A 21,242-nucleotide genomic window follows, 5' to 3' on the forward strand; every position below is an offset into this window, starting at 1 on the left:
CTTCTGGCCTTCTACGTTACAGTAGAGGCTATTATTTTGTATTCCTCGCTGGCAAACTGTAAAAATATCAAGTCATTGTGTATACTTAGGCTATACATGCTGAAATAGGACAACTGATGTATTCTCTGGAATTCTGGCAACTACGTAAAAATGGGATTTCACGAGCTTAACCCCTAGACTATTGTGCTCTAGAACTGTTAAGATTTAGAATCACACAAAAGTGACTTCATCCTTAATCTTCACACCCTCTTTTAAAAGAACCTTTAGGGGCACCTGGGTGGCTTGGTCGGTTAAGCTTCCGACTTCAGCTCAGGTCATGATCTCACGGTCTGTGAGTTCGAGCCCCGCGTTGGGCTCTGTGCTGACAGCTCAGAGCCTGGAGCCTGTTTCAGATTCTGTGTTTCCCTCTCTCTCTGCTCCTCCCCCGTTCATGCTCTGTCTCTCTCTGTCTCAAAAATAAAATAAAACGTTAAAAAAAAATTTTTTTTTAAAATAAATAAATAAAAGAACCTTTAATTAATTAGGTGGGTCAGTGACTCAACTCTCCACATGAATGTGTCAAAAAGGAGATGACCCAGGAGGCTGATAGCCTGATGCCAGCCAACTTGGATTTTTCTACCAAAAAAAAAAAAAAAAAAAAAGAGAGGGAGAAAATGTAAGCTTGAAGAAAAATAGATAATGGGGAGTAATTTAGTAAATTAGTCTCAAATGCGAGAAAATTGTTACTGCTTCCCTCTCCTTGGAAAGTTTCCAAACTTATGCTCGCCTGGGCCAAACTAGAAGAAAAACAAAGTACGTGCTTAACACACATTTCGGTTTTCCCCAAGTCAGGGGAGAAACCCCCGCCCCGCCCCCCCAGTGAGTAAAGTGAGGAGGATTTTCATACCCACTCTTGCAACTTAAGTTGCCTTCTCTTTTCCGTAAAGTCAAGTGCAAGGGAGCAGAAGCTCTGTCTTTGTCTTTGTCACCAATCCTTTATTGAAACTGGTAACTGACACACTTTATAACAGAACAACAAAAATAATGTTCAATATGTACAGCCTTTGCGACAGACTATTTGACTATACACAAGGCAGGGTGATAACACAATCTAATCTCCGTAATAACCTGTGCACAGAAAGACACCCAGCAGACAGCATGTGAACACATACAGTGGAATGACATCACGGGTCCAGTGAAACTCCCGCCTAATACAAAACGTCCTCCTCTATCGCAAATGACGGCTTTCTAAGCACCCAGAGCGTTTCAGTAGTAGTTTACCCCGAGTCCGAGGCGGAGATCTGGTGTGTGGCTATGAGTCTCTTCAGTGACACCACCTCTGCAGACAAGTTTGCTATCATCCCCTGCTTCAGAAACAAATTCTCCGGGTCAGAGACTTGGTAGCCACCGTCCTTCATTTCTACAACTCCCGTTTTGAAGCTGTTCTGAGTTTTGCCGTTCGGTTCTTTTTGATGCCAGTGTTCCGATTTGAGAGACCAATCCTGGATGTTCGTCACCTGCACCGAGAAAGGGGGGAGGGAAGAATGTACCATACTCGGGGCGCTATGCTTCTCCAGTTCGAAATGCCTCTTGGGCGTCCCGTCCACGGGCGAGGACGGCTTTTGCGTGGCCTCAAACTCGTGATCGAAGGCTTCGACTTTGATCTGCATGGCTTTGGCTTTGATGCGAAGCTTGTGCGGCAAGGCCGAGGAGTTCACTTCCGGAACTTTCACCACGGTGGCGTGCACGCGCTGAAGCTCCACGGGAGAGTGGATGGGGCCCTTGGGGACCTGCTGCTCGTCTTCTCCATCCGAGGACTTCCCCACCGCGCCGTCCTCGGTCTCCGACGTCCTGGGGGAGTTGCTGGAGGACCGGGCGGCCTGCAGCAGAGGCGGGGAGTGGGAGTAGCCGGGGAAGGCGGTCCCCATGAGGTTCCGGTACACGGAGGCCCGGTAGGCGCCCCGCTCGTCGCCAGGCTCCCTGGCGTAGCTCTCCAGCTCCACCGGCTCTTGCTTGATGGCCTGGAACTTGCCGTCGGGGCTCCCGCAGCCACCGCGCGCGGCCCCGTCCTGCGAGTGTTCCAGCGAGGACACCTCGGAGACGTCGGACAGGGAGGCCTGCGGGGAGTGCTTGATGACCGAGATGCAGCCGCTCGTCACCATCGCGGGCTCGTGCTCGTCCGCGAAGGGGCCCGCGCTGGACTTGGCCGCCTGGTAGTCTTGAAAGTACACAGCCGTGGAATGACTGAGTTTCTGGATCTCCTGGGCATACGCCGCAGAGCTGATCAGGCCAAACTTCAGCTTGAGGGAGAGCAGCTCGGCCTTCAGGGTGGCGTTCTCCTCGCCCAGCGCGATCAGCTTGTTCTCCAGGACCAGGTCGTTGAGCCGCCGCTTCTCCCGGGAGCGCTTGGCCGCTTCGTTGTTTTTCCGCCGCTTTTCCCAGTACATGGCGTCCTTCTTGTCGTCGGGGATGAACTCCCGCTTCCGCCGGCACGCCGAGGACTTGCTCTTCCCCACGCTGCCCTCGCCCAGCAGCAGCTCCTCGCCGGCCGTCAGCTCCTCGGACACGTCGGCCAGGGCGGGGCCGAGCACCGTCATCTTGTCCGCGCCGCTCCCGGCGTCCAGGGACGCCTGCTCCTTCTTCACGGTCTGCATCTTCCTCAGCTGCATCCGAAGCACGCGCCAGCGATTCCCCGCCACTCACCACCCGTGCTCTGACAGCGGCGGCGGAAGAGCCATCAACAGGCTTCCTTCTGGTCCGCGGGGCGAGACGAGTCTCTCCGGCTCCGCGGTCTGTCCCCGGGGCGACCTGCAACACAGCGAAGGAAGGGTTACCCGTCTGGCAGATGCTCATCGCCCACCGCGCACCGGGAACCGCGCTGCGCACGCAGGGCCTGTGGGTCTGCGCCAGCCCCAGCTCTCTCCCGGGGCGCCTGGGGGCCCAGTCGGTTGGGCGTCCGACTCCGGCTCAGGTCACGATCTCGCGGTTCGCGGGTCCGAGCCCCGCGTCGGGCTCCGTGCTGACGGCTCGGGGCCCGGAGCCCGCTTCGGATTCTGTGCCTCCCCCTCTCTCTCTGCCCCTCCCTCGCTCATGCTCCGTCTCTCTCTCTCTCTCAAAAATAAATATTAAAAAAAAAAGACACAGCTCTTTGCTTCAAAGAGTCTGCCATCCAGAAATGGAAATAGGTAAGTAGTACAGGACAGGTCCCCCCGCTCCCTGGGACCTCTCAGCAGAGTGACACGTGGCCCAGGAAGAGGGGTGCAGCAACGCGCGTGCCCAGGGAGAAACAGAGGCAGGCTGTTTCAGCAGCAGAAGTGTGGGGCCGGCGCGCAGACATGGGGCCTCCCAGGAGGGAAGGACAGATGGCCTCTGGGGGGGGTCAACTTTTTGGTGCTCCCGAATAATTTCAGATGACATCTCTATCACCGCAAGGCAAGCAAGACCACCTCTTTCTTCCCAGGAACCTTCCCAGGTGAGCTCCGATACCCGGAAACAAATTCTGCAATCACACGGAACAAAATATATAACGGGTGCCCAATTTGTTTCCGTAAAAATGAAAACAGAAGCCACCCAAACCGACTGACTTGAAGTTGTTTCGACCTGACTCTCAACGGGGACACACCCCTGACTGCCGGCTGGGCTCCTGTCCACAGCTCATTGTGCCAGGTGGCCCAGGATTCTTCCCAACGAAGCCACCTCTCCTGGTACATCTGCGCTCCACCATTAGATAGATATGTTCTTTTTTTCTGGTTCCTTCGAATTGATTCGTCAAACCTCCACTTTAGATAGAAGCATCCTAAGTGCTTTTTTTTTTTATTTTTGGTCCCGAAAAGTCTGCCACAATAGATTTCATTTAGACAGTAGTTTGGGATGAAAATAAACAGTTACTATTCAAAGGGTTTTTTTTTTTGTTTTTTTTTTTTTAAGTACAGTGCATTCCTGAAACTTGAAGTTATTTTAAACCTAGAGAATATAATTATGGAAAGAATTTCTTTCCATTTTACTAATGAGTTTCAAACAAAATATATGAAAAAAAAAATAAACCCTCAAAAATAGAACCATCAGCTGGCTTCCTTTTCCACTGATGAGATATTTGTCATCTGAATTTGGCTTGACATGAGGTAATAAACCCATATTAGGTTCCGGTAACAATCTTTTTGTGGTGGTTTTTGGATCTGTGTTTCTAGACGGGGCTTCTCTGCCTTATTTCCCAGTAGGCAATACTTTCATAAAGGAGATATGGAGAGACAACCATTCATTCAGCACTATCTGTATGGCATGCTCCCTTGCCACATTAAAAACCGTGACTGTTCTTGTTTTACGTCACTCTCTCTTTCTTGTACATAGTATTGTGATGACTAATGAAATGAAGTCTAATTCTATCAGCTGGAAAAGCGTGCCAGCTTCTTGTGTCTTTTCCAGAAGGAACAGAAGAAATGATGTAATGATTTCAGGATCATAAAGAAGGTTTACTGCCATGTTTTGTTTTTTGGGTTTTTTTTTTTTTTTTTTTTTTTTTTGTCCATCAAACTGAGCCAACATGGAAACAGTCGGTTGCGATGTAGTGAAACCCGTGATTAATAATACCAGGTTTCTGTTTGTTTTTGATAATACGGCGTTAGCAGGGAACAAAGGCCCAGAGTGTGCGCAGCGGGCAGGGATGTTGTAGAAAGGGAAATCTTTTCTGGTTATCTCTTCGCAGAACAACACTGCTTTCTGTAGTTCCGCTCAGGTTTCATCTTCTGACGTGAAAACCCACTTTTCCTCTACATACTGGGTGGGCTCTTCCCTGCTATGAGAGACTTCTGATCCCCAGCTCGGTTAGGTCTCTACCAAGTGTGGAGGCAAAGAGTCAGAGTTCCAGCAGCAGGGGACAAGTGCATCGATCTTTTCTGGGGAGCCCTTCAAATCGCCACCGGATCCTCAGGTCCTACTGGTGTTTTGTTTTGTTTTGAGCCATCATATAGTTCCTTTCAAGGATATCTTTTTTCCACTGGAGACCCACTCTCTCTGTGCATTTAAAAAAGTTTTTTTTTTAATGTTTATTATTTATTTTTGAGAGAGAGGTAGGCAGACAGGGTGTGAGCAGGGGAGGGGCAGAGAGAGACACAGAATCTGAAGCAGCTCCAGGCTCCCAGCTGTCAGCACAGAGACCCACATGGGACCTGAACTCATGGACCAGGAGATCATGACCTGAATGGAAGTCGGATGCTCAACCGACTGAGCCCCGCCCCCAGGTGCCCCTTTCCCATGCATTTTAAAATGTGTCCCTTGTTTTTTTTTTTGTTTTGTTTGTTTTTTTTAAAGAAGTCACATTCCTTTTACATGTGCCTCCCCGATGAGTTTTCACAGCTAGGCTTTTGAAATGCCACACGTTTGTGTCTTCGTTACTCTTCCTAAACTTGTCCTTATTTCATTGTTTCCAATCTTCCAGTGGGTTGGGACGTTTTCAGCCTCCTGGTCCAAAGGCTGCCCATGCTGTGAGTGTGGGTGAGCGGGGCAGGCAGCCCTCACTGTGCGAAGGACACTGTCCCACCTCCATTTAACGCAAGTACCCCCCCCTTGTCTTAACTTCTCTTTCACCCCCCGCTTCTCACCGTCTACGTGCTTAATGTCCACTCTGTCATCTCTAAACTTTGTCGGCATGTTCAACACCTACAGAAACTCTCATTTCTTTTTACTTAATCTTCTTCTGATTTGAGATGTACTACGTGTACTAGAATCTGGGCATCTCCCCTCATCTGCAAGTATAAATCGTCTCCCTGACCCCATTGGCAAATGACCGCCTGCTACCTTAGAGCACTTTCTGCAGTATTTTTTACCGAATAACCTTGCAGTGTTGGAAAGAGTTGATCATAAGTGTGAGAAAACGCAGGGGCGCCTGGGTGGCTCAGTCGGTTAAGCGTCCGACTCCAGCTCAAGTCATGATCTCGGGGCTCGTGAGTTCAAGCTCTGGGGCTCTGTGCTGAAAGCTTGGAGCCTGGAGCCTGCTTCGGATTCTGTGCCTCCCTCTCTCTCTGCCCCTCCCCCACTCATGCTCTGTCTCTCTCTCTCTCTCTCTCTCTCTCTCTCTCTCCCTCTCAAAGTATACATTAAAAAAAATTTTTTTTTATTAAGTGTGAGATAATGCAGACAGAGGTGCTGATGTTGTATACCGTATCCCAATACAGGTTTGTTTTATGTGTCCAAATCCTCTGCAAAATTTTTCAGGGTCCAAAGTAGTACCTTTGTGTCCTAGCAACAAAGTGAATGTATAGGTGCCCAACATTTGATTGACAGTCACTCACCTGCCTTGTCTAAGAAAGTTTTGTATCTAAACAACTTTCTCATGTTTTTTTTTTTTTCACTGAAGATGATTATGTAAATGCTAAAAAAAGACATCATACTTATTCACAGAGAGCTTCTCTTTTTCATTAATTGATTTATTCGGCACACACGGAGCACCAACTGTGTGGACCAGGCACGGAGCCAGACTGGAGGGAGGGGAAAAACAAACTCTCAAGAGTCAAGGAGCTCCTCATCTCCCAAGGGAGCCAGACGGGAGATCACAGGGCTGAAGGAGGCGTGCTCGAGGGGTGCCGTGACCACGGGGGGCCTGGTGCACACAGCACATCATTTCTAGCCCGCTTTTTTTCTTGGTAGGGTGGCGATAACACGAGCCACCATAACAGGTGCCACCGACTAAACTACGCAGCAGGCACCAGGAGCCTCTCTTATTTCTGTTACCCTCACAATGACCGTTTTCGGAAGAGAAAACAAAGGCTCAGAGAAGTTAAGTGACTTGCCCAGTGTCCCACAGCTATTAAGTAGCAGGGCTCAGCCCAGATGCGGGTCCTGTTCCCCCACCAGCACCCTCTCCGACACCTGCACGGGGCCGCTCTGTGCACCTACGGTTCCTTTTCTGCATCACTCCCACTCTTGAGTCATACACACCCGTTTGCTAAGTTACGTTGGGGGCAGAAAGCCACTATTAGATGCTGCCAGAACTTCCTTTAAGACAACAAAGGTACCCCCGGGAACTTTTCTCCAGCTTCTTTGGAGTTGTTGCCTATCTGGAGAGTATTTCATGAATTGAGAAAACATTCTAAACTTTCATCTCTGCTAAAATGTTAATCTCCTGGCCTTCCTATATGCTAACACAGGGAAAAAGAAAAATTATAGTAGGGGCATTGTCACCTATGAGGTTTTTTGTTTTGGGGTTTTTTTTGGTACTAAACCAAAGTGTGTCCATTTTCAGCATGGAGGGGAGGTGCGTAGTGAGAACACAGAGAGACTGAGTGACTTTCCCAAGGTCACACAGCACTGAAAAGCAGAGGCGGGCCTTAGACTGTCTTTACACCCCCGGATGATGAGTGTAAAGGATGCTCGACTACGAGCCTTCTAGCACATCAGCACACATGCTCAACTAATGGTTTCATTTCAAACTCCACTGTTTTCCCTCAGGACTGACTGAACACCGACTTGGCCTCTGCATCGTGTTTTCAGACCGCCACGAGCGTGTGCCTCGATTTCCTTTCTCCAGTGACTGCCGCCAGCTGCCGGTTCTGTGACACTCGCATGCCCGGAGCGCTCAGCTTCAACACACCCACCGGGCAATCGGGCTGCTGCATGAAAACACGAGTGAAAAGGGACACTGAAGGGCAGGAGACACCGCATTCCAGTTGACACACACCGTCCCATCCCTGGGACGGACGTGCCGTCTCTAGTTAAGGCTTCTTAACATCACACTATCCACTATGGGCGGGAGTTCTGTTTTGTGAACGCAGAGTTTCAACGTCTGTTCCAGTCAGGTGACCTAAACGTTGTTTTAAATTAAGACGAAAGTCTGGTTGAAGAAATTCTCCAAAAGAATAAAAGTTCCCAATGTGAAGTTCTGCACCTCATGCTTCCTCAAGGAGTGACATCGTCACCCATGTTTACCATGACAGACCTGTACCTTGCCTGGTCCCCAGCACACCTGTCAGAAAAATCATAGATGGGACGCCTGGGGGCTCCGTCCGGTAAGCATCCAACGCTTGATTTCAGCTCTGGTCGATGATCTCCCAGTGCGTGGGATCGAGCCCCGCGTCGGGCTCAGGTCGATGATCTCCCAGTGCGTGGGATCGAGCCCCGCGTCGGGCTCAGGTCGATGATCTCCCAGTGCGTGGGATCGAGCCCCGCGTCGGGCTCTGGTCGATGATCTCCCAGTGCGTGGGATCGAGCCCCGCGTCGGGCTCTGGTCGATGATCTCCCAGTGCGTGGGATCGAGCCCCGTGTTGGGCTCAGGTCAATGATCTCCCAATATGTGGGATCGAGCCCCGCATCGGGCTCAGGTCAATGATCTCCCAGTTCATGGGATCGAGCCCCGCGTCGGGCTCGGGTCGATGATCTCCCAGTGCGTGGGATCGAGCCCCGCGTCGGGCTCGGGTCGATGATCTCCCAGTGCGTGGGATCGAGCCCCGCGTCGGGCTCGGGTCGATGATCTCCCAGTGCGTGGGATCGAGCCCCGCGTCGGGCTCGGGTCGATGATCTCCCAGTGCGTGGGATCGAGCCCCGCGTCGGGCTCGGGTCGATGATCTCCCAGTGCGTGGGATCGAGCCCCGCGTCGGGCTCGGGTCGATGATCTCCCAGTGCGTGGGATCGAGCCCCGCGTCGGGCTCGGGTCGATGATCTCCCAGTGCGTGGGATCGAGCCCCGCGTCGGGCTCGGGTCGATGATCTCCCAGTGCGTGGGATCGAGCCCCGCGTCGGGCTCTGGTCGATGATCTCCCAGTGCGTGGGATCGAGCCCCGCGTCGGGCTCTGGTCGATGATCTCCCAGTGCGTGGGATCGAGCCCCGTGTTGGGCTCAGGTCAATGATCTCCCAATATGTGGGATTGAGCCCCGCGTCGGGCTCAGGTCAATGATCTCCCAGTTCATGGGATCGAGCCCTGCGTCGGGCTCAGGTCAATGATCTCCCAGTGTGTGGGATCGAGCCCCGCGTCGATTGGGCACTTCTGACCTTGCAGAGCCTGCTTGGGGTTCTCTCTCCCTCTCTTTCTGCCCCTCTCCCCCACTCTCTTTCTCTCTCTCAAAATGAATACATAGACTTAAAAAAAGAAAAGGAAAATCATGGTTGACAATTGAAGCTCTTTACAAAACAAGAAGGAAAATTTTGTTTCAAGCATCTAAAACCTTACCAGTAGTGTGGCCACTATGATCGACCGCGACACATTTTGTCATTACTGGTCTCTTTAAAGGGGAAGTCTTACTGCAAACTGCTTGCATTAAACATCTTGACTTAAAAATTCTGTCAGTGCAAGATGAAATACTATTTAATGGGCTCCCCATTTCGGAAGCATTTTTTATAGAATTACCTCATTTTCCTGCACTCTCTGGATGTGCCATGTACTCCCTCAGAGTTGTAGCAGAGATGACATTAAAGAAAAAAATTATTTCACGTTAAATTGTAAACGGTCTCTCCAGGAAGCAGACAGCTGCTTGTTTTTAAGATGAGTGCCATTTCAGTGAAAAAGTAAATGAATAAAGCTAACCAATTCACAGCCCTTTAAACTGTTAAAACCAGCAACACGTTAACCTTCATTTCTTGCTGTGGGTGGGACAGAGTCCAGGACATGATTGTTTCAATAAAATGCTTTACTTCTTTCCCTGGCCAAGAATAAAATCCAGTACTTAAGAGCAGAGATAGAACAGGAAAAGAATACACACATGCAATCACAGGGCGAGGGGAGGGGGGGGGGGTCGGGGAGAACTCAGGAGGCATTGAACTTGCAAGGGGATTTGCTAATCCGGCTGAAAACAAAAGGCTTTTTTTTTTTTGGAAAGTAATCTCCATAACCAACGTGGGATCTCAGGACCCTGAGATCAAGAGTTGTATGCTCTACTGACTGAACCACCCAGGCTCCCCAAAGACTTTTTTTAAAAAGATATCTATTTACTTTTAATTATTTTTAATGTTTATTTATTCTTGAGAGACAGAGAGAGAGAAAAAAACAGAGTATAAGCAGGGGAGGGGCAGAGAGAGAGGGAGACACAGAATCCGAAGCAGGCTCCAGGCTCCGAGCTGTCAGCACAGAGCAGGACGCGGGGCTCGAACTCACAGACTGCGAGATCATGACCTCAGCCGAAGTCGGACGCTCAGCGGATTGAGCCACCCAGGCGCCGCATCGTTTTTTGGTTTTTTTTTTAATAAAACTATGTTAAGCCTTTCTAATTGCCGATGAAGTGCCTCCCATTCAATAATACAATTCTGTCTCCAGTAACACAGGCTTGAACCCTAACATTAGAGAGAAGTGTGTACTTGACCCAGATACAGGCACACACATAAAGTGCCTCTCACACTTCACCAAAATCTGTCCTATCGTAGCAACAAATTAACCTACTTCTTCTATTTGGGCGCCTCTGTAAATAAATGTGTCAAAACCTGATGGAGCTTACGAGTTTTTACCATACGTGGAAATATGTCAAGTTGCTCGCTCTCTCATCCTCAACAAAGGACTACTTAAAAATCAGATTTAATCTGAATAAAGAGGACAGCGCTGCATTTTGTGATAGCAGAGCTGAAATATGAAATAGTACAGTTTGACACTCTTATAAAAGAAGACGTGTTTGCTTAGCGCACAATAGAAATACTCCGAAGACCGTGTGCAGAGATGCTAACGTGTACAAACAACCGAACGGCCCGGGGAAATACAGACCAAAGGCTCTCACTGAAGACGGAGAGGAAGCTGGGGGGCGGGGGGGGGGGGGGGGGGCAGGGAGTGGAATGGTAGAACATTTTTCAAAAGCCGCAGTCACTTCAAAAGGGGGACATTCGTTTCCTTGATACTTCCAAAGATAATGGATGGGTCCGACGAGTAATCTGAAATCCTAAGGGACACCGGCAATCGCGAGGTAACCCCCTTATAGGAAATTCTGCCACGGGCACGCCACGGCAGAGCACGTGCGGGATGAATAATGATAGCAGAGAAAGTTCTTGAATGTCTGGAATCACACTGAAGTTCTCCTCAGCTTGACTTGTCGATTTCTTCTATTTGATTTCACTTTCTTTGACAGTGGGCAAGATGATTACAAACGTATGGATAGGGCAGATTTTTTTTTTTTTAAGTGTTTCGGTGTTTACCTGAAGGCTATTTAATTGCAGTTTCAGATTCTTTTTAAGAGTTAACTGATAAAAGACACCATGTTCTGATAACCAAGAGCCTTACAATACAAAGATCATTCTGACTCCAAAGAAACTGAGTCCTCAAAACAGATTATTATGAATGGCATCTAGAAAATCCCTACTAAACTTTCTTATCATAAAAACAAGCATAAGCTCTCTAATTAAAACCGTATGAAAAACAGCAATTTTTTTGAAGCAGTATTTTTTTTTTTAACTACAGGAAAAGTATTTGCAAAGAAATTTGAGAGGTAATTGGGGGTAGTGGTAATACAGATTCATTTTGAAACTGAAAAGCTCTTATGTAATGTCTGTGATCAAAGGTCAACATCTTTCGACATTCTCCACGAGTCCGATCTGGATAAAAATCAACTCAAATATAATTTAGGAAAATAACAGGATATCAAACAATGTGTTAATGCTGTGAAATACTGGCATACCTTACAAAACCCAGAAATGCATATTAAAGGAAACTTCAATTACATTGTTTCTGTCATATTTTGAACCGAATCCCAAGTTGCTCTCATTCCCTCAATACAAATTAAAAATAAACAACTCCTCACAGCATCACTGCCATCTGGATTACAATGGAAATAATGAAGTATGTGTGATTTTAGCTCGGGTAAAAATAAAGCCGAGGCAATATGACTGCACCTTTTCCATTCCATGCTCCGATCACGTTCACGTCTCGGAACTGACTATGGACCAAGGCAAGGTCAACTAGAAATATCCACTGGGCTGGTGAGTCAGGCAGTTGCTCAACACGGGTAAGCGCTCTAACAAAGGGTTTTTAATTTTCAGGTTGTTGCATCACACCGATGTTATAATTGCCCTTCGCAAAGATAAGCCCTTAACACAGAAAAGGAAATTGTTTCAAAAGCTGCAGTGAGCTTGCACTCATGCTCTGGGGAGGGGGAGAGACAGCCCGTTTTCGGGCCGGTGGTCGGGCTCTGTGCCTCCAGTCCCTCACCTATAAAATGGGGACGGTGACGGAACACAGCACAGTGGCCAGGCACACGCAGGGCTAGGGTCTAGGGAGGATTAGCTCTTAATTTCATTTCTGAAGAATGAGCAGCATCAAGGCAACGAGGGTGATGAGTCCCAGGCTGTGTCAGCCTCTGGTGATTCTTAGGGAAGCACTGCCCCATGTCGATCGGCGAAATCTTCTCTTAATTAATCAAAAGGGCTGAACGTGACCGGCTTCACGGAGCACGGCCTCAGTTTCCAACCACCCAGGCTGCACCCAGTCCTTCCCAGACGTGTCATCTGTGGGGTCCCACGAGCCGCGGCTGGTCTCGGACCACACGAGTTCGCAAGTGGACGATCCAGGCCAAGGAAAACCGTCACAGAGGGGTGAGGGGAACTGGAAAAGGCCGCGCTGTGTGGCACTCTTTACATCATTCCTGCCCTCCCCCCATCGCACCCCTGTGTTCCTTCTAACACTTCCCCAAAATATTAACCCAGCGACTTGGGTGCTTGTACACTACGTCAAGAACTCCCTTCAAACTTAAATCACCGTGGAACGCAATGGCACAGTTTTGGTGGGGGGTGGGGGTGGGGCGGTTGTTAGAACAAAAACATATTCCAAGAAGGATCTTCACTTACAGGCTTAACTCCAACTTCCCTCCTTACTATCACTGGACAGAGACTTAGGCAGAGGAAAAAAATCAAGGGGAGTATCTTTTTTAAAAAACAAAACAACCCGGTTTCTGGTCAACTACACGAGGAAAGCGGAGCTCCTCACAACTACCCAGCTGGACAGGTTGTGTGTGCTCGGTTTACCGGGGACACGTGTGGCGATCCCAGCACCTCCCAAACCACAGGCTGGGGCTTGGACCCGGCTCTTTGGGGCCCGCGCTCCTAGCGCTTTGCCAAAGCTGGCCCCTAACGATGGACAGCGGCCTTGGAGCTCAGGAGAGAAACCGACTGGGGGCAGGGATGCGGCACGTGACCCCACAGAAGAAACTTTCCGACGGAGTGGACTGCCGGCGAACACCTGTGATGTGGTCGTGGATTCACTGCGAACCAGTTGAGCTCACTCTCTTGAAGTCTCTACGCCAGGATGAAAAGTACTGTAGTCTTACAGTAGGACAGCGGCGTCTACGTGGGCGTTTTGATTTCTACTTTATTTTGAACTCGGGGGATTCAAGTTCTTTCTTCTCTAGCCTTTGACCGCAAGAAGTAAAGGTTCAAAAAAAAAAAGAAAGAAAGAAAGAAAAATGCATCCACTCGACTAGCCACAGTCAAGCTGGGGCGCTCCTTCCCATCGCCACCGTCAATGCTGGAGCGCCCCCACCCCCAGTGCCTGTGGTCTGTTGACATTTGGAGGTTTTCTCGGTCTTTCTCACTTCACCAATCCAGAAGCACTTGGCTCCGGCTCCAAAATACAATGAAGCTGCAGGAACAAAGGTGTCCGCGGCGCTCAGCAGCTCACCGGGGAAGAGCAGGAGGCAGGCCGCCAGAGCTGCCCCGTGGCCCGCCTGGCCTCTCCTCGCGCCTCGCCCCGGGTGCCTCTCGCTCCTCCCCGGCTCCCCTCCCCACCCTCCCCGGCTCCTCTCCGCTCCCCTCCCTCCGCCCGGCGAAGCCTGGGCGCACCCGCACTCCGCGGCCCAGGTCCCCCCGCGCCCCCAGCGCGGCGCCTCACCGGGACCCGCCCCCACCGGGTGGGCGGCGCAGCGGGGCCTCGGCTCCGCCAGGACCCCCTCGCCAGAACAAAGGAATGTGGGGAGGGGGCGCGGAGGCGCGCAGGCCGCGGAGCGGCTCCCGCCCAAGCGCCGCCTAGGGCGCTCCGGGGTCCCGACCCGAGCCTCCCACGCGCCACCCCCCGCATCCTAGCCCCCAGCCCCGGTCCCCCGCGGGCCCGCAGGCGGGAGGGGCGCGCCCCTGGGAGTCGCGATCGGAAGGTGGCGCTACGCGGTCCCCAGCAGGCCCGGGGCTCCCAGCCCAACCTCCAAAGTAGGTCGGGGTCTGACACCGGGGCGGGGGTGGGGGGTGGGGTGACTGGAGCGCTATCAGCTTCTTGGAAAGCAACTGCAATTATCTGGGGTAATGTAATTCATTCCGGGGATGAATCTCTGGAACGCGCCCCCCCCCAAAAAAAAAACCCCAAACCCTGCTCTTTAATTATTTAAATGTTACGTCAGGGAAAAAAAATCTGACATAGACACCACCATATAAATATATTCACACATAATTACACTACGTCAGAGTGCCGGAGGAAATTTAAAATCTGGGTACATTATATATTCATATATCCTCACTCGAATAAAAACTAGGGTATCTACACGCAAATGCAATCTACTAACCTATATCTGTTTCCCATAAATCATATCTGGTCTGGAGGGGGGGAAAAAAAAAACACGATGTGAAATAAATACTTGTGACCTCATTCGCTGTTGTTATTTACAAAAGCCAGGGCCAGAGATGACGCTTGGCCATCCCCTGCTGTTCCCAGGGAACACAGCACTTTCCTAAAGTGTCCTTTATAAAGATAAATGGGAACCAGCATCCAGCAAATCACCGCGCTCGGCGAAATGCCTTCCTAAAAATACAATCTTATCAAAGGTCTCCGAAGGCGTGAAGTTGAAACTACAGCAAATGGCCTTGAACTTGTATTTGCACACAGCCCTGGAGAAAACACCAGAAATAGCATTGCAAGGCCACAATTGTTAAAATGTGATGGGGCTAAATTTAGAAGAACGCTCATTTCATTTAGGGCAAAAGACACACATTCAGCGGCGGGAGCTAACGCAATGCCTTACCCGGTTGTCTACTTTCCTGTTTAAAATATCCTCAAAAAAAAAAAAAAAACTGTGACAGTGACATTTTAAAGGCTGACATTGCCCTACTTTCTTTGTAGCAAGATTATAAAATCACGTAATTAGCTCCCGCTTCCTATGCTGACTGCCAGCAAATTCGGCAGTTACATAATGCAACATTTCCAGGAAACTATTATGTGATCTGTCTTGTCGTGTCTGAAAAAGCAATGACAATAAGGTGAGAAACAGGGCTGATGGAGTGGAACGCATTAAAAGCACGGAGGTACGGAGGTAAAGACCACAATGGTTCGCCCCAGATTTAAAAATAATAGCTCGCAACACCTACGGGGCAAACCCCGGGAGTATCCAATATCAGAATACAACCCGAGGGGTTCTTCGCGTTTTGTAGGAGGCGTGTGTACAAAATCTCCGTCTTTATCCGGGACGTGCCAATAACGACCTCCTGTCCAACGCCGCGCCACAATTTCCAAATCATCGCACACGTACGCGCACATTCCCACATCAGCCCCGTAACCCGAGCCAATATTTCACCGTGGGCAGATTATGCAATCCGGGCAAGGACGAATCCTACAACCTTCTCGGGCGCTGGTAAGACACGCTGACGACAAACGGGCTGGAAGACGTCCGTGCAGACACAGCCCCCGACACAAACAGACGCGGCGCACGCATTCTCCGAATGCCGTCACGGTTCACGCGAGCTGCGCTCTTTCCCAGCAGGAAGATCAAGGCTCGTCCCGTTTACTCGGCACCCCCCTCCGCCCCCCCCCACCCCCCGCACACACCCCCGCCGCCAGCCCCGCAGAAGGGACGAGAAAGGAGGCAGCGAGCGCTGCCCTCCCCGCTCGAGATGGCTCAGCCTCCCCGGCGCGCCTCTCCACCAAAACATCAATTTTCCTGAAATCAGGAGACATTATGCAACAGCGGCGCGGGGGGGAGAGCCAGCCGGCCCGGACTACGTGCCGGCGCCAGGGCGCTGCAATCAAAGCGGCCACCTTCAGGTGGCGAGTCCCCTCCCGGCAAAGCAGCAAAAGTTTATGTCATGAACGCCCCGCGCACACTCGCCGCCGCCGGCCAGCCCCGCGCGCAGCCCGGGCCGCGCGCCCCCGGCAGCGGGCGGGGAGCTGGGGAGCCGGGGCGCGGGGCGCCGGGCCGGGCCGGCGGTGGGCGGAGCGCTTACCGTGTTCCTGCTCCCGGGACGGCGAGCGCCCGGGCGGCGGGGCGGGCGGGAGCGCGGGGGGGGCGGGGGGCCCGGGGCGCGCGGGGCGCGGGCCGGGGCTCCGGGGCGGCGGGCGGGCGGCGGCGAGGGCGCGGCGCGGGAGGCGGGCGGCGCGCCGGGTCCGCGGGCGCCGTGGCCGCGCCGGGAGATGTGTGTTAGTAGGTCAGTTCCGAGCGCCGCGCTACGTCGCCGCCCGCCAGCCTCGCGGTGACGGGCGGCCGCGGCCCCAATCGCCGCGCCCGCACCCGCCCCCGGCCCGCCGCCAATGGCCGCGGCCGGCGGGGGCGGGCTCTCCGCGGCCCCGCCCCCTCCCGGCCCGCCCCCACCCCCTCCCCTCCCCTCCTCTTCTCTCCCCTCCCCTCCCCGCGCCCGCTCCCCCGCCCCGCCGCCCGCGTCCCTCCCCGGGCCGGGGCCAGCGCCACCGCCCGAGCGCCCGCGAGGACCCGCGCCCCGCGCCCGGCTCCGGGGCTGCGCCACGGCCGGCGCTCCCGGGGTGGGGGGGGGGGGGCGCGGGGGGCGAGCTGGGGAGGGGCCCGCCCAGCCGTCCAGCTCTCCCACCGCTGCCTGCGCCCCCCGGCGATCCGCGCTCACTCACAGCGGCGCTTTTTGTCTCCCCGAGCACGCAGCGGCCCGGGTACCTGTTGCCCACCCAGCACCGGGCCGGGGGGCCGCGGGCGTGGCGCGGACCGCCGCCCGCCCCTCCCCGCACACCCCCCGGGAGGACCCCTCCTCCTGGGGGCGGGTGGGGAGGGGGGGGCGGCGCTGGCGAGCCGCCAGCGCTCGGGGCGGGCCGCCGCGGGGAGGGGGGCCGCCGGCCGGCCGGAGCCCCGCGGGGGCGCTGCGTAGGCGGCGGCGACAATGCCCCCGCGCGTCTCTCCCGGGAGCGCGACGGCCCGCGGCCGGGAGAGAAAGCGCCGCGCGCAGACACCGCCCCCTGCGCAATTAGGGCGCAGATGACGGAGGCGAAGTTGTTGCGTAAGACGCCCGGGGAACGAGGCTCGCCGAGGTCCGGCTGCCCTCGGCCGCGCCGAGTGGTGGCCAACGCGGGTGCGCCCTGCCGGCTGGCGGGCCGGCGTGCGCCGCTGGGGCTGGGCTCGGCCGCGCGGGGAGTCTTCCTGTGATCCCGGCGCCGGCGGCTCGTTCGGGGCATCTCTGCCCCTAATCGGACGCGGTCGTCTTCTCCCCCAGATTCCCGGGCTACGTAAGGGACGCGAGGAAATGGGGGAAATGGCACCTCGCGGCGCGTTCCCCAGGCATCGCGCTAAGGGCTGTAAAGGCACGTGGCACACACACACACAGCGCGTTTACAGAATGAGAGAGAGACAGAGAGAGAGTCTGCCTTTGCGAAGGGAGCCATATTCCTTACAGTGGCGCACAGACTTGCCCAAATACGGGATGTGGCAGGTGGAGAAGGACCTCAGGCCCTACTTGGACTATGCGGGAGCTGGGCTGAATGCCTTCGGTGACTTCCCATTCTTTTCCCTAGGACACATTTCTTTAGGAAGAAAAATTTGAACCAAACCCCAAAGTAAAGAAAGAGAAGAGTAGACTGAACCCCCAGCCCCACCCCGCCACCGGGCTCCCATCACTGGTGCCCATCATCAAGCGTTAATCTGCTCGCTAAGTTGTCTCTTCTACCTTCCCCGTTCTCCTATTACACAGTTACAAACACCCAAAGGGTGATGCTGAAAAAATGCGTATCACTTATCACTTGGTGTTTGGAAAGCCTCACATTTCAAACTATTCTCCAAGGACAATGTTGTGGTTCAGAACACATGCTTGTTCACAACTCATCTGGTAAAGTGTACGTTTACCAACAAGGCCCTGACTATTTAGACATGCCAAGTGGGTTTTAATATCTTCCCCAAATCCTCTGCCCAGGTGCTCACCAATTCAAGAAGCTCTTCTGTCTGTGGCTTTTGAGTCTGTCCCCTCTAGTCGACATTCATTCCAAAGAGTTGACTCTGCTGATGAAAATGAGTCTTGATTTTGGTTCGTCATTTCCACTTTTCTTATTTGTTATTATTCCGTTCCTTTTTCCAAACCCGCGCAATGCCCATTAGAGTTCGAAAACCTCCCTTAGATGAAAGTAAAACCAAATCCCTATGCCGGTTGCCTTTCCTGGGTTAGAAGCGTGCTGGTTCCTAGAAATCCAGAGCCACTCTACATTACCTCCGCTCCCCCACACCTACAGCATGTTCTTCTTTTTGAATAATTGCATAGACTCCCCAAGCTGTTGTCGAATGAGTGGTAAATGGTCTCAATAGAAGGACGACGTGAAATTCAAGAAAGGTAGAAAACATGCTTGGAGTCACTCAGAAATGATGGGGGTGGCGATTTCTCTGAACTTGGAAACGGGTTCTTTATGCCGAATTTTGAAACCTGAGGCTCCTTTAATTACTTGGGGGTATTTCTAGATTGTGCCTGTATCATTTACGCGCATCAGTTTTTGTCCCCACCCTACTTGGAAATCAGATGAAGTGTAAAAGATGTCTGAGATACCAGCTTAGAAAATAACTCTTTAGCTCCTCCTGGTGATTGGGAAACCGCTGAACAATACGCAGAGGGCTCTGTCCCCATTACCCAAGAGGTGGTGTGTCCAGTAGGTGCTAGAACTTTCGCGAATAGGCAGGCACTTGCAGGTGAACACAAGCAAACGGAGCATAAAACCTGAGACGTTGGAAACAAATTGCCGCAGGTGGGAGGCTTCTAGGAAGACGTCAGCATGGGCCTGACTGCAGAACAGGGCTGTGACCAGGTCTCTGGGAGGAGAAGGAAGGCTCTGGTTGAAGTCTGAGGTCAAAACTTCCTTATTCTCCGTCTCTCTCGGAACTTGGAGTGGGGGGCGGGGTCCCGGGGGGAGGAGGCAGGGTCTGTGATAGGGGCTACGGGCAGCAGACCGTTGACCACACTCAGCCATATCTGATTACGCTCCCAATATCCTTTGTGGTTGAGCCAATACAAGGAGAGCAGAATGACCACGAATGTGGCCTCTCCTTCCTAAGATGGAAAACTCCTTTGTGGAACATTCCAGCCGGAAGATACCTAAGGGGCCACGTGTGTCCAGAGGTCCTTTCTCGGGGCCTCTTCGGGCACAGGTGGCTGCAACCTCAGATACCTAGTGAGAATTCAGTTAGGTGCATGTGGCCCGTGGCAGCCAGAGAGCCACAAATTGCGTTTCAGCTCTCGTGGGTTGTTGCGGCACAGGACAATTACAGGGGCCCCAGGACAATTACAGGGGCCCCAGGCTCCAGTTTTTCAAAAGCAAGTAGACATTTAGATTTTTTTTTTTTTTTTTTTTGGCAAAATATCCTGATTTTTCCAGTATTGTGAGGCCATTGGTTAAAAAAAGAAAAGATCCTGTGACTTGGCGGGCTGGAGACTAGACAGGCTGTGCCCTCTGACCGAGAAGTTCCATGGAGATGCCCAGGGAAGGCGCCATCGGAGGCTGGAAGGCAGGCTTCCCGCCGGGTGACCCGGCTTGGACAGCTCCCGCGTGTCTGTTCTAGATCCTGAATTCTGGATTTCTTTGCAGGAAACCTTCCGTAGCTTAAAACACTTTGGCCACCACTGGGGCCCCAGAGCCCAGGGCCACAGTCTTCCCACCGTGCTATGCCTCCTGAGGGTCTGGTGCCCACTTTTTTAACCCTCACGAACACAAGGGAAAACCACTTCTAGGAATTCGTAAGTTCTAGTTTTATTTTGTTTTCAGGTTGGGGTTTAAATAGGGAGCTAGCGTGGCACCGATTGGCATGGCTCGTCACCCACAGGAGGCCTGCCCACACCCGTCAGTATGCAATTTATGCTGGTATTTTGCTTTGACCTAATGAGTCATTGAATGTTTAGGCAGAAACTTCCTGGAATGGTATTTCTTTCTTTCATGCTTGCTCTCTTTGTTTTCTCTGTACGCTTGATGCAATTTCCAATCACTGGGCTCACTCCTGTGCCTTCTTTTTCCACCTGCTCCTGTGTGTTGACTTTTATTCTTCTTGTGTATTTTCTTCTCACTCATCCGATGCATTCTTAGTTTTCCCATCGGCCTTTCCCCAATCATCAAGTCCTCACGACTCTTCTGGATTCCTTCCTCTACCAAGCTCCCACCTCCCCTTCCTGCCCCCCACCCCCGCCCATATCCCAGCCACAACCCAGACATTGTGAGGGTTTAAAATTTCCACACCGCCTTCCCCAGCTCCTGCCACATGGTTCCATCAGCAGGCATTCCATTAGCATGCTTGGCCTTATTATTCAAAAACTAGTTTTTGTGGGAAATTGGGTAACAGAAGATAGCCAAATGACACTCCCCGTAGAAGCACAGGCTTGAAAGTATGAGAAGTTGAAATGTTTCCTGTTAAATGACTGTTGCTCAAGCTAAGAAAGAAATTAGATCTCTACACGGACTACATGGCTTCCCCAGACAAAAGCAGCTGATGGCCTGAATACATTTCAAAGCATTTCCAGAAGACCCAGCAAAAGGCCAGAAAGAGGTGGTTTTGCAGAAGAAGATGTTGCAAGTACAGCATCACAAAAACCGAAACGTGTCTTTAAATTTGGCCGCCACCGACGGCCTTCGTTTCAGTTAGCATTTTCGTTCATTCAGATTAAATGGCATATGTGAGCAAAGGTGTCAAAGTAAAAGAAACTCACAAAAAGGCGGGTGGCGGGGGAAGATACACTAAAAATGGTCAAGACTTCAGAAGGGGCCAACTATGTTCATTGCAAAATCTTGAGTGATGGGGCAAGGCCTGTGGTAGCTGTTAGCTGGCCACGGGGAGATGGCAGGGTGACCAGAGTGTGAAATATAAAATTGTGAAATGTGTTCTAACAAAAAAGCATTTTACTAAGAATTAGAGGTGACACACCCACACTGCTAGGCAGCTCCAGTCCCCGAGGCAAACCTTATCTAGACATTTCTGTGAAGTCCTGCACAGGGCATCCGTTGGAAAGAGCCATGGGGGCAACCCAGGAGGCTGGGGTTCTCGTGCGTTCGTTACCACCACCGCCGCCCCCCCTCCCCGACTCACGAAGGGAATCGTTTCATCTGTCTGGACTTCATTTCTTCATCGGAGCCCCGTGGGAGCTGAGGCGGACCCCGCAGGGTTGCCCTGGGGTGATTCTTCAGAAACAGCCGC

General features: G+C 52.2%; 1 protein-coding gene and 1 long non-coding RNA gene across 4 annotated transcripts in view; one reads left to right on the forward strand and one right to left on the reverse strand.

Moving 5' to 3' along the window:
* LOC109275521 (uncharacterized) overlaps window positions 1-7,849 on the forward strand; it is a 45,135-nt gene extending 37,286 nt beyond the window's left edge. For both annotated transcript variants that reach the window (XR_002084212.2, XR_002084213.2), the window contains one exon: window positions 7,423-7,849. This is a non-coding gene — a long non-coding RNA (uncharacterized LOC109275521). The remainder of the gene's footprint in view (window positions 1-7,422) is intronic.
* Window positions 955-17,287, reverse strand: NFIL3 (nuclear factor, interleukin 3 regulated). Of its 2 annotated transcripts, none has more exons than XM_019463757.2 (2): window positions 15,472-15,650; window positions 955-2,787 (listed from the first exon to the last, which is right to left on the reverse strand). In XM_019463757.2, exon 2 carries the CDS (start codon window positions 2,646-2,648, stop codon window positions 1,257-1,259), a length of 1,392 nt encoding a protein of 463 aa, XP_019319302.1. In that variant the 5' UTR covers window positions 2,649-2,787; window positions 15,472-15,650; the 3' UTR covers window positions 955-1,256. The 2 variants fall into 2 exon arrangements, with proteins under 2 accessions (XP_019319302.1, XP_053763714.1); XM_053907739.1 differs by lacking the exon at window positions 15,472-15,650 and adding an exon at window positions 16,709-17,287 and having other exon boundaries at window positions 1,499-2,787.
* Between the last annotated feature and the right edge of the window lie 3,955 nt (window positions 17,288-21,242).

The sequence above is a fragment of the Panthera pardus genome, unplaced genomic scaffold, assembly GCF_024362965.1.
Source record: "Panthera pardus isolate Hobbes unplaced genomic scaffold, ASM2436296v1 HiC_scaffold_20, whole genome shotgun sequence".
In the NCBI taxonomy this organism is placed as follows: Eukaryota; Metazoa; Chordata; class Mammalia; order Carnivora; family Felidae; genus Panthera; species Panthera pardus.